The following is a 17,889-nucleotide window of genomic DNA, read 5'->3' as shown; positions in this document are numbered from 1 at the left end:
CAGTTGCACCTACACTAAAACAGTATACAGTTTGGTTTAGAAAAAGAGAAATCTGCACTTGGCTGTCTGATGAAGTGCTGTCTGAGACAAAGCCAATCTAAAAACCTTCACATTATGCAATATAGCAGCATTAATAAGCAGAGATGTTAAAATGAGAACGCTTCTTTCTGTTGAAAAACAGCTTCATGTTGTTTTTTTAAAATATTTAATCCTATGTAAATTACATATAGAGAAAATTCCCCACCACTAATAATGCATGAAAAATGACACATGAAACCCTACTCCAGCCCCCTGTCCTATAACTTGCATTTCATTAAAACATGTCAGGGACAGAATTTGGGGTAGGCAGAAGAGGCATGTGCCTGGGAAGTCCTATGTCAGGTGGTAAAGACAGGGCTGCCTTGTGTCCACTGATGCTGCTCTCTGCACCTCACACTGGGTTTGTGCCTATTGGTACTCTTGCACTAAGCACTGCAAAAGAAAACAAAAAAAATTGCAGTGGTTGTGCACTAGGGGTCAGTGTGTTACCACTTTCAATACACTTTATATACTATCTCCCTGCAGAATATTGATGCATGGGTTAACCTGCAACCCTTAGGTCAGGTGGGTTAGGGCTGAAATCGGGGTGACCATTGCAGGTTTGGGTGTGGGGACCTGCGGGACCTGTGGGTTTACCCGCGGGTTGAACAGGTTAGGGCCGACCTTCACACAACATTTTCACGTCGTGGTCGGGTTCAGGTTGAGTAACATAGTAACATAGTAAGTTGGGTTGAAAAAAGACATACGTCCATCACGTTCAACCATAATGCCTATATCTAACCTGCCTAACTACTAGTTGATCCAGAGGAAGGCAAAAAACCCCATCTGAAGCCTCTCTAATTTGCTTGAGTGCTTCAGCTTGCTTGCCCTGCCTAAGACTTTACACTACAAGCTTCCAGGTTCCGGGTCTTTTATTTATAGGCGCCAGCCACATGTCAGGGCTTGGCAGGTGGGGTGCGGGTCTGTAAACAGAGGGGACTAGCCAGGTCGGGTTTGGAGTGGGTGGGTTAGGGACGGGCGCGGGTCGAGAAAAACTTGACCCGCACATCACTAGAACCTAAGGCTCTCACAGAAGAAGCATACAGAGTGGAAAGACGCAGGTACAGGTATGATTCAGATTCTAATCATGTTCTGAGAGTTGCCACCTAGCTAGTATTTAACCAGACTACCCGTTAAATCACCAGCTAGGCCCAGCGCTGGTATTACAAACTTACCGGCAAGTACTGCTAAGGCATAGCAACATTCACTAAACAAAAAGGGCAAATAAATATATACTGTATAATAAATATATAAAATGTTCCAATAGTACGGTGGTAGGCAGCGCCGCCACAAGGGTCCTAGCTGCCTGAGGCAGCCAAGTTGTTGCTGTCCCCTCGCTTCCACTGCAGGTGTGAGGTGGGACTGCATCGCTTTAAAAATCAGAATTTTGACACTTTAGGGTCGCGCAACAAATCTCCCTTGTCGCAGGCAACTAATCTCCCCGTAATGCCATCCCACTGGCTAGAATGTAAATCGCTGGTGGGATGGCATACGAGGCGCCGAAATCGCTGAAGTTTCCTCTAAAGGATTTTGGCAAATCGCTGCGCCACATATGCCATCCCACCAACGATTTACATTCAAGCCGGTGGGATAGCATTATGGGGAGATTAGTCATTGTGGCATGGGGACTAATCTCCCCCTCTGTCACGGCCCTTAAGTTACCAGGAGCGGCTTTTTGCAGGCTTTGCGGCTTGTTGCAGGATAAGCCCCATGTTTATTCAGTATTGTTATTTCAGTGTTCTGCTGAATCAAACTGTTAATAACAGGCCCCAAAGCATGTGAGTTGAGAAACACATGAAAGTGTCTCGTATGTTGTTTCTGGACATTGCCCTTTTTAATGTGTAAATAGCACATCAAAGAAAAGAGAGTATGTTCTGCCAAAAGAGAACTGCACTGAGAATGGCATTCTAACAACTGACATATATGCACTGAGCATCCTAATTGCAAACTAAATAAACAGTTATGTCCCATACGGCCCCCCCTCAAGTCACTGATTGGTTACTGACTGCTAACAGCTTAGAGAGTGGTAAAGAAGGAAGTAGTGTTATGGCCATTATGTTAGACATCTGCCTACTCCAGCCCTTATATATTACATTTTTGCCTAATTAACTACATTGAAAACATTTTTATTTTGCTCAGTCTATCATTATTACCCAGTTTAATTTTTAAACTGAACTATTGCTTTAAGATTTTTTGTACTATCGGTAAGTTTAAATTAGCTATTTGCTTGGGAAATATCACATGGTATATAATTCTACCCTTTAGCCGCAAACTATATTTTAAATGTTAACAAAAAAGCAGGACTGGAACTAGGGGTAGGCAGAATAGGCACATGCCTAGGGTGCCAAGGTGGGGGGGCACCAGGTGTATACCTCTTCTGCCTGCCATCTCGCCGTCGCACATATCCGCATGCTAACCTCCCACGATGTCACGCATGCACTTGTTCATGTGCGGGGGCAAAGTGGCCAGCTGGGGTGTCTAGGTCCTTAAGCTAATAGTTCTTTTTTAATTCTTAGGGTAAACTACTGTTGCAGGATAAGCCCCATGTTTATTCAGTATTTTTATTTAACAGTGTTCTGCTGAATCAAACTGTTAATAACAGGCCCCAAAGCATGTGAGGTGAGAAACACATGAAAGTGTCTCGTATGTTGTTTCTGGACATTGCCCTTTTTAATGTGTAAATAGCACATCAAAGAAAAGAGAGTATGTTCTGCCAAAAGAGAACTGCTTTGCCAGCTGACAAGGAGCATTTATTTGCTTTTGGGGAAAAAGTAAATGTCATGAAGAAACCACCATATATCAGTTATATTATAGCATATAAGAAAACATGAGGTTAAATTACCAGGGGACATCTTGTACCATCATCTGATATGGGGGGTTATTTTATAATTGTCCACCTTCTTATGCAACATCTCCCTTGCAATGGGGATGTACTAATCCCAGATGTAGTGAAGGAACGAGGACACTCTAAGAAAATTTGCCCCCCATTAAGAAACTTATAAACAGAGCAGTAACTATAAATGAAGCAGGGGAGCCTGCTTCCACTATAGCTAAAAAGAATTCTCTTGCAGGTAGGAGAGTGGCTAGAGAGGGGAGACGCAGGTGGGAGATGTGAGTGGGTGAGTGGCTTTTCGGGGCATAGGTTTCTGTGCTCCAGTCCCCTTTAAAGATTTTTTTGTGGTGGTGATTGGTGCATGCTAGTAATGCCGCTGCCTACCTCCTCCTATAGCAATAACAGAAGAGAAATGCTAATGTGGCATAAAATTATTCATAAAGGGAATCCACAGGAGAGCCTTTGTGATGCCAACAGTGCAGTTTATTAAAAGTAGTATAGCACTGCATGTTTCAGACCACACAGATCCCTTCCTCGGGTGAAAGTTACAGAAAATGCTGTATAAGGGCTTTAAAAAGCCCACAACATCCCACGTGACTGGGGACAGACATATGGGAGCATTCACGATGCCCCACGCAGTGTGTGAAGTGCAGCTAATACCATCCACCTCAGGCTGGCTTCATTGTGTTTAGCTAAGTGCAAATGTCTCCCTATTTGGGTCAAAGGCATCAACCGTTTGTGCATACCTTTCCTTATTCATACTTGGTGAGATGCTTCTGCTATGGAACCTTTCTCACAAGGACACTTTAGGCATATACAGTCCTGTCAGAGGTGCATGTAAAGTACTGTTTTACTGCAATCTGACAATATTTAAGGGGATGTGTATTATATTCCCCCTAATGACTGCATTGCAATTCTTGCAAATTAAGGCAAATGCCCCATGAAGAGATTAGTTGCCCACAATAACTACTATTACTACAACAAATTCCTCTAAAATGCCTTTCCACCGGCAACAAACCGAATCATTTGTGGAAAGTCATGCGCATCAATTATATTATTTGAAGTTGTGTGAAGTTTTTCCCTGCAGGACAGTTTGTGTTCCACCAACAATTCTTCTTGTTGCCAGTGGAATGGCTTTTCGGGGATTTTGCTCCCAGTGGCCTCCAGTGTAATTGCCAAACAGCACCTTCTGTAGGTTTCCAGTCAACATAGGGACTATCAAATAGCCAATATATATATAGCTCTCATTGAGACCTCCAGGAACTTTTTTCATGCTTGTGTTGCTCGCCAAAACATTTTTTTGAATGTGGCTCATAGGTTTAAAAGGTTGGGGATCCCTGTGTTTATTGACTTAATTGTGATTATTGCTGTGCAGGTGGCTACCCTGCACCCTGTCGATGAGTCTGGATACACTGTGATAAACGGCAGTAGATATATAGGACACTAAAGCTGACCATACACACGCCGATAATATCATTCAGAACGAGGGTTCGTATGATATTCGGTGCATGTATGGTGGATTGATGAGACAACCGATATCACAAAAGCTTTCAATATCAGTCATCTCATCGATCGGCGCCTTTAAAGGTGCCTGAGCAAAAGCTGCATTTAGGGCTGAATCATCAGATTGGTAGAATTCCTATTGTTTCTACCTCCATATCTGATGATTCATTAGTGGGTGGTAGGAAAGATAGTAATTGTTACGTTTATGGCCACCTTTAATTATAACCCTGGTTTAAATTATTCAGCTGCTGAACTCAAGTGTAAATGAGTAGCCTCTTGTTTTTTCCAGTTTGTTATAGATTGATCTTTTCAGTAATAAAATGTAATGATTGTAAGCTCTTTTGGGCAGGGCCCTCTTCACCTCTTGTATAGGTTACTGATTGCTTTATATGTTACTCTGTATGTCCAATGTATGTAACCCACATATTGTACAGCGCTGCGGAATATGTTGGCGCTTTATAAATAAATGTTAATGTAATGTGATGTAATGATTGTTATGTATAATGGATTGTGTCTGTGTGTGAGTGGACTAAAGGTGGCCATACACAGCTGCTGACAGTCTGCAGTTTATCAGGCCATATATGGGTCCCTCAGAAAATCAGACAGATTGGGCAGGCTTAAATATCCCACTGGGGGAGGAGTGCATCAACGCATTAATGTGGTCCTTGCCTTGATGGCCTGCATCACATCAACATGATCTGATTGTCCGGGCCCAAGGGCCAAACGTTGGATCAATCTGATATTTGGGAAAGATCCGCTCATTAGGTGGCCTCAACAAAAGAGTGATTCTTTCAGTGTAAGGCCAGCTTTAGCTGTGGTAGATTGGGGCATGAGCTAATTATGACTTTACAATTGTGGTAGGTACATAAGAAAATATGCTAAATATTATTCTATATTATATTTATTCTGTGGAATTATACAGATATATACAGATAGTATTATAGCAGTTTTTAATTATTTTTTATTTTGTTTAAAGTATGTATTGCATGCTATCTATATTGCTAACATTAGAAATAATAATCTAATGGGTCTGTTCTCTTGTGGCCCATGAAGAGAGGGTCTTAATGGTTACCACTAATCAGTTAATTTGTAACATAACATCTAATATTATTTTCTCATGACTTCTGATTTGTTCTGCTTCATAGTAACAGTAAATATCCTGGTTATAGTCCCCTTTGATCACGTATCACATACTGTGACTAACGAGGATTATCAATTTTAAAATGTTTTCTCTTTAAAGAAGTTCTAGTATTACAAAATAATTTTCATGCTTTGCCCGATGACGCATTTACACCCAAGCACATAGAATGATTCCCCACACCTGAAATTGTATAAATTAAGCAAAACCTTAAGGTTCCAAAGCAAATCATTTGCAGGGACATAAGAACTCAGGCAAAAGACTGACTTACTGAGCAACACAATGAGGATCGCACTTGCACTCCTGTTGGGGCTTGTTAGCTGTTGCTTTAGTAAGTAATCCTATTATCAACATTTGATTTAGAAATACCACGATAAGTAACTAAGTGTGAGTATTCTTTGGAATTTAATTCTGCTGTTCATTGTATGGGTTTCTGGATTTTTGTATAAGAAAATGATTTGCTATCATACAAATTGCAAAAGCTAGAAATTTCCTAACACACCCGTATATAATAATTCTGTCTCTGTTATCCAGCTCCTGCCATTTCAAACTGCATTAGGGATGAAAATAATGAAGAGAAAGGACTGGACTGCATAAAAAAATCTTTGGCGAGTATATAAATATATATTTCAGGGATATAAAATAAAATATTTCTGTCTGTTGGGTGTACAGGTGACCTGTTATCCAGAATGTTTGGGACCTTGGAATTTTCCAGTAATTTGTATCTCCATACTTTGTCTACTAAAAAATAATTCAAACAATAAATAAACCCAATAGGCTTGTTTTGCCACCAGTAAGAATAATTATATCTTAGTTACAAGGTACTGTTTTATTATCACAGAAAAAATTGGAATCATTTTTAAAAACATGAATTATTTTTATTAAAAGGGAGTCTATGAGAGATGGGCTTCCCATAACTTTTCTGGTTTCTGGATAAGTGATCCTATACCTGTATAGTGAAGTTTACTACACTTCTTATCACCTACAGCATCCAATCAGCAGGTAGCATGTGTTGGTCACCTGTTTAAAAGCAAGCATCTTATTGGTTGCTATAGGTTGCTGCTCCCAGGCAAACTGAGGGCCTTTTATTATATGTGGGGGTCAGATTTTAACAATAAGAACAAGAAAATGTAATTTTTTTTGTTATTTTTAGAAAGAAAATAAACAACAAACTGCAAGTGCTATTGCTGCATTCCTGTGTGCATTTATGGTAATTATAATGTTATTCATTATAAACAAAAGTAATTATATTATTATCCTTAAAGGAATACTGTCATGGAAAACGTGTTTATATTTAATTTTGGCTAGCTATATTCTTCATTTCCCAGGGTGCCACAACCATATGACTTGTGCTCTGATAAACTTCAGTCACACTTTACTGCTGAGTTGCAAGTTGGAGTGATATCATCCCCTCCCCCCCCAGCAGCCGATCAGCAGAACAATGGGAAGGGAGCAAGATAGCAGCTCCCAGTAGATATCAGAATAGCACTTAATAGTAAGAAATCCAAGTCCAGCTTGGGACTCCTCCAGTTACATGGGAGTAGGAGAAACAATAGGTTACCTGAAAGCAGTTCTAATTTGTAGCGCTGACTCTTTGTGACAACTCAGACTCAAGCACAATGCACTAAGATGGCTGCCTATACATAAAAATATATTTGTTTGTTCAAAAATAAAATTTTACATGGTAGAGTGAATTATTTGCTATGTAAACAGTGCAATTTAGAATTTAATTCATATACTAGCAGATCATTACATGGAACTTTACAGTAAATGTACAACATTTGCATCTATACATCCAACAGTGGTGCTTACAATCTAATTTTTCTGTGCCAATGACACAGACAAACCTAGAACTCATTGAGGAAGTACACAATCCCCTTGAAGATTGTTCTCCAGTCAGATTTAAACCCAGACACAAATGCCACAAAGCAGCACTGCTAAGCACTACACCACAGAGCCACACATATACATAAGGATCAGTTGGTATTCAGAATACATGATACACATAGATAGAACACCATAAATGTTTGTACTTTGTATTCAATAGGATTCAAAAGACCAAGATGAACAAACCAAAGCCTACCAAAATCTTCAGGTAAGTAAAAAATTGTGCTATACATTTGTTATATAAAGGTCCCCTTTGTTTTGCCAAAGCATCATATTAAGATGCTTGGGACACAGTACATATAGTGTGACATATAGGGGCACATTTACTTACCCACGAACGGGCCGAATGTGTCCGATTGCGTTTTTTTTGTAATGATCGGTATTTGGCGATTTTTTGGAAAATTGTCACGACTTTTTCGTTGCCATTCCGAATGTTGCGCAAAATTTGGCAATTTTTTTGTAGCGTTACTACTTGCGCAAAAAGTCGCGACTTTTTCGTAGCCTTCGCGCCGAGTACGAAAGATTCGGATTCATTCAAGCTTCAGTATGGTGACTTTTCTTGGGCCAGGTTGGAGCTGCAGGGTGCCATTGAGTCCTATGGGAGGCTTCCAAAATCATGCTAAGTCTGAAAGTTTCGCCCGCCGCTTACGAGCGCTCAATACGAAAAAGTCGCGACAAGATACGAGCGCATCATAATGGCTACGAAAAACTCGCATTTTTTCGCGCAAATCGTATTGGTAACGAAAAAGTCGCGACAATTCCCGAAAAGTCGTAAAGGCGCCTAAAAAATCGCAAAAAATACGAAAAAGTCGCAAAATGTTCGTTTTCCAATCGGAATTTTTCCAATTCGGATTGGGATTCGTGGGTTAGTAAATGTGCCCCATAGTGTGAGTAGCAGTTGGAATATATTAAATAAAAATGTATTAGATCACTTTTGAAAAAAGGGAAAAGGGGTATCTTAAGCTTTACACATACATATAAGGCATTTAAAACCAAAAGCCGACATTTCTAGCAAAGACCTAGTATGTATGGTGGTGCCTGACCCTTTCTGACGTAGATGTGTGTCAGTAAGTAACAGAAGGGGAGATTAGTCGCCGCGTGACAAATCTTCATTGTGACAGACGACTAATCTCCCCACAATGCCATCCCACCGGCTAGAATGTTAATCGCTGGTGGGATGGCATACATGGTGCCGTGATTTGCCTAAGTCGCCCGAAGTTTCCTCTCAAGGCAAGTTTGGCAAATCGTGGCATTGCGTATGCCATCCTACTGGTGATTTACATTCTAACGGTGGGATGGCATTGCGGGGAGATTAGTCACCCGCCACAACGGAGATTTGTCATGGCGCAACTAATCTCCCTGTGTACCCCTGCCCTAAGAGGCTGAGAGTGAGGAATCTGTCAGCTAAACACACACAGTGTTATTTACCACACTGATCTGTGTCCACGTTTAATGCCCGTCATACATTCAGAACGTATAAGAAAGAAAGAAGACTGTTCTGATGTTGCTCTCTTTAGAAATACCTAGAAGACCTCAGATTACATTTCTCGTGTCCTTTCTGAGCAGAGAAACATCAGAATAATTCTCTTCTGACATCTTACAGATCAGATCATTTGAAAAACTGACCAGCAGGTGGCACAGTTGTTACAGAACTCATGATATTAGTTTTCTTTAAATTTTGTAAGCTTTTAATGTAAATTGCAGAAGTGCTTAGAAAAGATCTCTAATCAATTTTGCTTTTAAATAAAGGTTTAAATTTTCTTTTATATTATATATTCTAATCGTGTGGATCTTTACTGGTTCACCTGTGCTGATGTGTCCAGGAAAGATTCATGTCTTGCAGGACAGTCTGCTAGGGAATCCCTGCAAAAGTACAGTGTTTCTGTGGGACATATTATTTTTGTAAAAACATTACAACAATGTTAACTATATTTCTTGTTAGAGAAAAATACAGTAAGAAACAGCAATTTCTATTTTTATATCGTTTTATTTTCTTTTGCAGAATGATATAGGCTGTACCTTTGCTGATCCTCGGGCATCTGACAAATCTTTGGTAAAACTCAAGATATATGTTATCTGCTGTCTTTAAAATGCTGAATATTGTGTAATATTATTATATAAATTAAGTGTAACTATCTGGAACTCTCCAGCTGGTATTGGGATAGCAGAAACACCAGATAGTCTTACCAAACAGCTAGGATATCCCCATCATATATAAAAAATATATAGTATTACACAACATAATATATTATCTGTGCTTAAACCAAGGACGTGTCCTCGGTAAATAGTCCATGCATAAGCAAGTATCCCACGTCAATAGCTCACTTTTACATTGGCTTTCACATGATATATATTTCATTAATTAACATGTTTGTTTTCTTGCTTTTTAGAAAACTGAGTTAAATGCACCTCAATACAGTTTCTTGAGGAAGATCATCAAGCTGATGGTAAAATAACTTAATTATTTACAAAAGAGAACCTGCAATAAATGTTCAATCTCTATATGAAACAGGCAGCAATATTTAGAGAATATAAAGACATAGTTTATTGTAGGTACAGAATATCTTGCTTTTGATAAATAATGAGCAAGCCTTCCACAAGAACATTCACTAAAGGCACAGAGCACTTAGTGGTACAAAGGAGTCCTGTATTTGGTTGCTGCCGGTACTTGTTCAGTTATACTTTTGTTTGCTTAAGACTGTAGGGTAAACCTATCTTTAATTTTGCAAATGAGCAAGATTGTCAAAATGGTGTCAAATATGGATGACCTTTAGGTTAGAGACCTACCAAGTGGCATTAATTCCCCCACAGTGACAATACAGCACTGAAGAGAAACTGAGAGCAGAATGAAGAAAGGTTGACTATAAAAATGATGAATACCTCTTCATTCATGAACCGACAGTTAACTGAGTAAACAGAAACTGTTATGAAAGAAAAATGTTTTTATTTGTTCAATAAATGGCCCTTATAGGGAGTTCAATCAAGTGAGTGTATCAGATGAGATCCATTTTTATATGATGTTCTTTATTACATATGCTAATTAAGAAAGCCTAAAGATGACCATTAAGCCTTTAAGCTGGCCATACACGCACCGATACTATTGTACGAAACCTCGTTTCGTACGATATTCGGTGCGTGTATGGCATGTTGGTGCATGCTGATATCGGACGACTCGTCGATCGGCCAGGTTAGAAAATTTTGATCGGGCGCCATAGAAGGCGCCTGACCAAAATCTGCCGTCAGGGCTGAATCGGCAGTAGGAGGTAGAAATCCTATTGTTTCTACCTCCTTATCTGCTGTTTCAGCCCTGACGGTGTGTGGCGGATCTGATGATGTTTCGTGCGACCGATGGTCGCACGAAACATCGTCAGATCGCCACGTGTATGGCCAGCTTTATATCTGGAAGTGCAAGTCCTTGATCTCCATTTTGGAGTGCATTGTGGGGCAGGGTGCAAAGTGCAAAAACATGGTGACCTGCATCCTGCCCTATTGTTTGGTTATGGCCATTTTTATCTTAGCACTTTTGATCTGCATAGATTTCTGGTACTGCACTTGAAATAAAGATTATTTTTATTCCCTGTTTTTCATTACAGAACACTTCTGATTCGCAGTCTGAAACTACACCCGATTGTGGACCCTGGGTAAGAATGCTATAATAAAAAAGGTTCTTTTTTGGTTTTGTTATAGTTTGCACTTTTATTGACAGATGTCTCAGTACACAGATTTTTTTACTTTTTGATAAGTTAATAATAAGCTTGTTTCAAAATCACCATCAAAAGTGGTTTCCTCCAAATGCACTGATTCCAGGGCAGAAATTACAACATGGTATCTGCTATTGCACAAAAGTAACAACACTATAATTAGGAAGAATTGTTTTTCCCTTTAAGTACTCCTGGTACTGGCAACTCTAAAGCTGGCCATACACGTGGCGATCCGACGATGTTTCGTACGACCATCGGTCGCACGAAACATCGTCAGATCCGCCACACACCATTCAGGGCTGAATCGGCAGGTAAGGAGGTAGAAACAATAGGATTTCTACCTCCTTCTGCCGATTCAGCTCTGAAGGGAGAATTTTGGTCAGGCGCCTTCTATGGCGCCCGATCAAAATTTTCTAACCTGGCCGATCGACGAGCCGACCGATTTCAGCAGCTTCCTGCGACATCGGTCGGCTCGCTGACATACCATACACGCACCGATTATCGTACGAAACGAGGTTTCGTACGATAATATCGGTGCGTGTATGGCCACCTTTACAGTCTAGCAAAAGTCATCTGTCCATCATCCAAGACTTCATTTATCACAATACTTTGCATGTTTCTTCACAGGTCTATTGTCAACTGGCTTCTTCTGTATTGTGTCAGTAGTCAGAATCACTAGTGCAGAGAACAGCAAGGGATGAGAAATAATGCTTTCAATAGAAATTACATTTACAAATAACGCCAAAAAAAACCATTGCACATAATATTCAGAATTTTAAATAAAGGGTAGATATAAATTATAGTTGTGGTTATTTTAACAAAGAGGCTAGGGGTAGGTAAATATATCTTTATCTAAATTGCAGTAAAGTCTGTATTTTCTACATTTGTAAATGTATTATACGTTTTTCATTTTTTATCTCCTTTTTGTGTCTCAGGGACTCCTTTTGTCTAATGTTGAGAAAAAACTGGTAAGTAAAGCAACCATTTCAGTATTTAATGTACTGTATAGCATTTAGGGGCTTAATCATCAAAAGGTAAAAACACAATTCTCTATAAATTTTTAAAAAATATTTGCAAACTCTGTGCTAATACTAAATTAAAACAATGTATGTATGTATAACTTTCTTTATAAAGCGCCACAAGGGTACGCAGCGCTGTACAAATGTCTTTGAATTTGCAAAATCCCATCAAAAATACCCTTAATCATCAAAAGGTGAAAAGACAATTATCCATAAATTCTCAAAATCACACCAAACATACCCAATGCTTTTTGAGTATAGGGTTAATAATCTGAACAGCCTCCTGACTAGCCATATCTGCCAATGATCAGGCAGTAAGGTAAATGCATTTACAGTGGCTATATCCAAAAATGAGAATGCAAAGGTAGTGGCTGCTGGGCAATCATGATTTTTGTTTACCTGTAATGGTCACAGTGACATTTCTGGGGCTGCTGCTGCATGAAGGCAACCTCCTTTACCCTCTGACACTTACCTTACTGAAGTGAGCTGAGGTGGGTTGCATCTTTTGTGTAATGAAACTCAGAATTGATTGACGTGCAAAATGGCCACACACATGCACAATTATCTATAGTGCACGCAGATAAGCTTTGTCCACAACAAACTGTGGCCTGCACATAACATTTAACAAGCACACACACATTTCAGAATTGGCTTGAGTTACTGGCTGCACATGTGTGTCGCCACTTTGTATGTGTGTATATGACTCACATATAATATATGAAGGGATGAAAGAGATCCATTTTTGGCACAACAAAAGTTTTGCTACTGTAGGAATTACACAATTCCCAACATTTATATAGCCTATGCATGCAAAATGTTCTTCTGTGAATTCAAATTATGCAACCACAGCAGTACTGGACTCAAGCCAAGTCTATATATATATATATGTGTGTGTACTTATAAAATGTTATGTGCAGGCCACAATTTGTTGTGGACAATGCTTACAGGACATGTTGATCAGTTGCTATGTAAAATATAATTTATCTAAGTAATCTTCAAAGCTATGAAGCAACCCGGGTTGTTTAAGGGGACCCATTACGCGAATAATTATTTCAAATCCTATTTGATTGTGTTAGTCAAGAAAAATTAACTTTACTTACACTGTATAAATTTCATTAGCTTAATTCCTTTAAATCTACAATTAGGGCATAAAGGCAGATAAACTTTAATGGAAACTATTATCAAGGCAAGCTTTGCATCATCCCAAAATATAATGCCCATGCCAGAATGGAGGACGCAAAGCACACGCACCTAATACATAATTATATACAGTGAGGAGGGAGGGCAGTGACACCTAGGAAGTGCAGAAAGGAAAAAGAAAGTTATTACAATGACATATGAGGTACAGAGGTTGGAAAAGCAATATATAATTAGCAGTTGCAATTTTAAATACATTTATAACAGGTATGGATGTTTACAAAAAAAAACAGAAAAAAACAGATTTTGGGTTTCATGATTAATTTGACAATTACTTTTATGATACAGCTTGTAATGTCTGGGCGACAGGTCCCCCTACAAAAATGCACTGCTCAGATGTTTGCATGTGGGCTGATTAGCCACTAGAACCACAGATTTTCAAACCAGTCTCATTTGTGGGGCTCACTTGCAAATCCATCAAGGTTCACGTTCTTTGCACATAATGGCATTAGCTGCTCATACTTCTTCACATAGCCTATATAATGTACCAATATATTGTACAGATGTTCTTTTGCTATTTATTTTTCTAGTTTTAAAGGTTTTTGCATATCTGGTGAGTCCTAAATTCTCACCGCATGTGGCAATTGGAGCTGCTACTTTTTTAAGAAAGATGTCATAATTTCTTCTTCATTACCAAATACACCATAGTTCTGGTTACTACGTTTCATAAAGAAATGTAAAAATGAAAAACTTTTTTGTTTATAGACACCTTTGACTATGCTTGTAATTGTGCTAGGGATCATTCATAACCTAACTAACTAGAGAATTTACAAATGTTTCACTTAATGTGAATACCTCTATGTTTTACTTCTCATCTTTTCACACTGGTCATATGGACATCTCACACTTTTATTAGGCTCAAGCCTTTGAGAGTATTTTCCTGTAGATACATTTTTAGAACCTCTGGATCTGTAAATTAGAAAATGAATAATAATATTTACATACATTTTATATTTTTTAAGTATTTACTTATGAATTCACTTTTTTAAAAAATGCAGAATTCACTGGCTACTTCTCCGGAAGACATGCAAACTGCACAAGGACTACAAGGAAATGAAAGACATGCTCGAGCAGCTGATTTGCTAGGAAGCCTAGGAGGCCTAGGAGGGGTTGCAGGTGGCCTAGGAGGGGCTGCTGGAATTGCAGGAGGAGCTTCATTACCCTTGGGAGCAATTACAGGAGGCCTAGGAGCTGCAGCAGGGATTACAGGAAGCCTTGGAGGGGCTACAGGAATGCTAGGAGGGGCTACAGGAATGCTAGGAGGGGCTACAGGAATGCTAGGAGGGGCTACATCACCATTGGGAATGCTTACAGGAGGCCAAGGGGCTACAGGAATGCTAGGGGGGGGAGGAGCTAATGGAATGTTAGGAGGGGCTACAGGAATCCTAGGATCACCGGGCTGTTCAGGGGCGGGTTCTGACCCTATTGGATCTCTGGTAGCAAGGCTTTCAATTTCAGTATCAGTTTTAGAGAAACTGTTAAATACCCTTACTAACCTTTTAGGAGGGCTAGGAGTTTTGACAAGTGGGATTGGAGGACTGGCAGGTGGGCTTGGAGGACTGGCAGGTGGGCTTGGAGGAGTGGCATCATTGGCAGGTGGGCTTGGAGGAGTGGCATCATTGGCAGGTGGGCTTGGAGGAGTGGCATCATTGGCAGGTGGGCTTGGAGGATTGGCATCATTGACAGGTTGACTGTCACCAATGACATCAGTGCTTGGCTAACATCTAGTTAACTGAACAGGTAAGCTGCATTTTGTTGCAAAAATAAATATCTTCCCACACACATTTATCTATTCTGGATTGGTGCTATATAATTTCCTGTTATTACATAATTTGCCACCCACTACTGCATTTGTAACAAAATTGCTAAATTCAGCACAGGGACAGTTCTGGAAGGATTTATTTCCAAAAAACATATAAAAAAGCGTGTTAAATATTTTTTCCAGAAAAATGGTGTCAGGCCTATAGCAGTCAACAGCAGCAGCCAAAGCATTCCTGTCTGCTTGTCACTTAATACTATTGAATGCCAAATGCCCTATTGGAGCACAAGGAGCAGTGACAGGCAGACCTCAGCGGCAAGATGTCTGCCTCTCACCCCTCCATGTGCTTTAGATGGGTGCCCTTTCCAAAGAATGAGTGAAAAGTGGTAAAAATGCGGTGTAAAAGCAATGGCAATAAAGAGCAGATTTCACAAATCTCTTTACACTAAACACTGACAGTTTGTTATGCATTTGGCTAAAAACAGTACACATCTTTTTATATATATATATATATATATATATATATATAGTGGCATAAAAAACACCAGATAATTTAGTAGATAGTGCTGAAATTATCTCATATTTTTACAGGAACGGAGAAATTCCAGTTGCATTTAAAACCGCTAAAGCCTTGGGTTTCCAATAGCATCAGATCAGGGAGTCTTTTGTGTAAATACTATATTCTTGAAAGAACACCTTTATGTTTTATAAGATTTTAAGGGTTTAAAAGATTTAAAGATGTTTTAAAAGGTTTTTAAAATTTAAATTTCCTGGTGTAAGGTTTCAAATATCTGAACTCACTATAAAGTTTTCATGTGTACCAATGCTCTGATCCTATTACCCCTGCAACATATTGATGTTACACTAAATGTATGTTCTTCTTTTCAGAGAAATTACTATTCTCTTCAATCACAGAATGAAGATAAAGAATTCAAATCAACTGCATATTATTCCATGTCATAATTACTTCTGATTTTTATATGTAGAAAATTAAAAAATGTAATCTTTAGCAAACAAAAATTAATTAAAAAAACTATTTGATGCATAAAATGTCCATGTCTCCTTAATTTTTTTGTATTGTTTAAGCAAATAATAATAAGTAACTTAGTTATGTTTGTATTCTTATCATAAGGTGATACGTTAAAGGGGTACTTTGCCTTTAAATTACTTTTAATGTGATAGTCTGAGACAATTTGCAATTGATCTTTATTTTTTTTATTATTTATGGGTTTTTAGTTATATAGCTTTTTCTTCAGCATCTCTCTAGTTTGATAATCCAACAGCTATCTTGTTGCTAGGGATTTATTGCCCCTAGCAACCAGACAATGGTTTGAATGAGAAACTGGAATAACTATAGGAGGGGGATTGAATAGGAATATGAGTAATAAAAAGTAACAATAACAATAAAAGTGTAGCCTCACAGAGCAATAGTTTTTCGCCTCCTGGGTCAGTCACCCCCATTTAAAAGCAAGAAAGAAGTAGAAGAGGAAGGCAAATAACTCAAAAACTATAAAAAATAAATAATGAAGACCAATCGCAAAGTTGAAAAGGACATTCTATAACATGCCAAAAGTGAATTTAAAGGTGAAGCAACCCTGTGTGTGCCATACTCTGCCTTTCCTATGTGGCCTGTATGTGCTATACTGTGACTACCCTATGCTGCCTGTGTGTGCCATACTGTGCCTGCCCTATGCTGCCTGTGTGTGCCATACTCTGCGGCCTGTATGTGCTAAACTGTGACTACCCTATGCTGCCTGTGTGTGCCATACTGTGCCTGACCTATGCTGCCTGTGTGTGCCATACTGTGCCTGACCTATGCTGCCTGTGTGTGCTATACTGTGCCTGCCCTATGCTGCCTGTGTGTGCCGTACTCTGCCTGTCCTATGCGGCCTGTGTGCCATACTGTGCCTGCCCTATGCTGCCTGTGTGTGCTGTACTCTGTCTGCCCTATGGTGCCTGTGTGTGCCATACTGTGCCTGCCCTATGCTGTCTGTGTGTGCCATACTCTGCCTGTCTTGTGCTGCCTGTGTGTGCCATACTCTGCCTGCCCTATGCTGCTTGTGGGAGGTGAACCTGGCAGGGGTTTGTTCTGGAAGGTTGTTAGCATTTGGAAATACTCATTATATGGTCCCTAAGGTGTGTAATTATGTGCTGGGGGTTGCTGTGATATCCACATGGAAGGAGGCATATGGATTTAAGGGTGTGTCATAATATGACATAATATAATTCTAAAACATATGAATGAAGGGTGATATCCCTACAGTGAGCATCAACCATTTGGGTTTTTGCTGCGCTACCACATTAATATGAGCATGCTCTTGTGATAACATGGGTGTGGTTTGAAGTGGGGGCAGTTTAAAAAAGGGGAGTGGTCAAAACTGGCTTTCTATTATCGGCCCTCCACTATGTAGGCCAGAAAAATTCCAGCCCTCGTTACCACAGAAGTTGGACAGCACCAGTGTCAGACATACCAGTCAGATACTGTCCATGAATACCAGTCAGATACTGTCCATGAATACCAGTCAGATACTGTCCATGAATACCAGTCCGACACTGTCCATGAATACCAGTCAGATACTGTCCATGAATACCAGTCAGATACTGTCCATGAATACCAGTCAGACACTGTCCATGAATTAAAAGACTCTTGAGATAAACTAATGTTGTGGATTTTAAGGGCCAGTCCAACACTGGACAATACTGATTTAAGGCACCAGTCTTTAGTACCCGTCAAAAGTAGAGAACATAAATGAAAAAAATGCTTGCTTGTTTTT

General features: G+C 39.5%; 1 protein-coding gene across 3 annotated transcripts; it reads left to right on the top strand.

Moving 5' to 3' along the window:
- The first annotated feature begins 5,766 nt into the window (after positions 1-5,766).
- LOC100490488 (uncharacterized PE-PGRS family protein PE_PGRS46) lies at positions 5,767-16,160 on the top strand. 3 transcript variants are annotated; one of them, XM_031898849.1, is made up of 11 exons: positions 5,767-5,883; positions 6,087-6,160; positions 6,706-6,762; positions 7,600-7,647; positions 9,442-9,492; positions 9,830-9,886; positions 11,033-11,080; positions 12,076-12,108; positions 14,355-14,922; positions 14,953-15,096; positions 16,004-16,160. In XM_031898849.1, exons 1-10 carry the CDS (start codon positions 5,835-5,837, stop codon positions 15,045-15,047), a joined length of 1,080 nt encoding a protein of 359 aa, XP_031754709.1. In that variant the 5' UTR covers positions 5,767-5,834; the 3' UTR covers positions 15,048-15,096; positions 16,004-16,160. The 3 variants fall into 3 exon arrangements, with proteins under 3 accessions (XP_031754709.1, XP_031754708.1, XP_002936898.3); XM_031898848.1 differs by having other exon boundaries at positions 14,355-14,982; positions 15,013-15,096; XM_002936852.4 differs by having other exon boundaries at positions 14,355-15,096.
- The last annotated feature ends 1,729 nt before the right edge of the window (positions 16,161-17,889 follow it).

Source organism: Xenopus tropicalis, chromosome 3, assembly GCF_000004195.4.
Source record: "Xenopus tropicalis strain Nigerian chromosome 3, UCB_Xtro_10.0, whole genome shotgun sequence".
Lineage (NCBI taxonomy): Eukaryota > Metazoa > Chordata > Amphibia > Anura > Pipidae > Xenopus > Xenopus tropicalis.
This window is presented reverse-complemented; position numbering and strand designations above follow the sequence as displayed.

Excerpts from the sequence above, each read along its gene's own strand:
- LOC100490488 (XM_002936852.4), top strand. The coding sequence starts at position 5,835 with ATGAGGATCGCACTTGCACTCCTGTTGGGGCTTGTTAGCTGTTGCTTT. Across the intron at positions 7,648-9,441 it reads AAGCCTACCAAAATCTTCAG|AATGATATAGGCTGTACCTT; the intron begins GTAAGTAAAAAA and ends TTTCTTTTGCAG. Across the intron at positions 9,493-9,829 it reads GGGCATCTGACAAATCTTTG|AAAACTGAGTTAAATGCACC; the intron begins GTAAAACTCAAG and ends CTTGCTTTTTAG.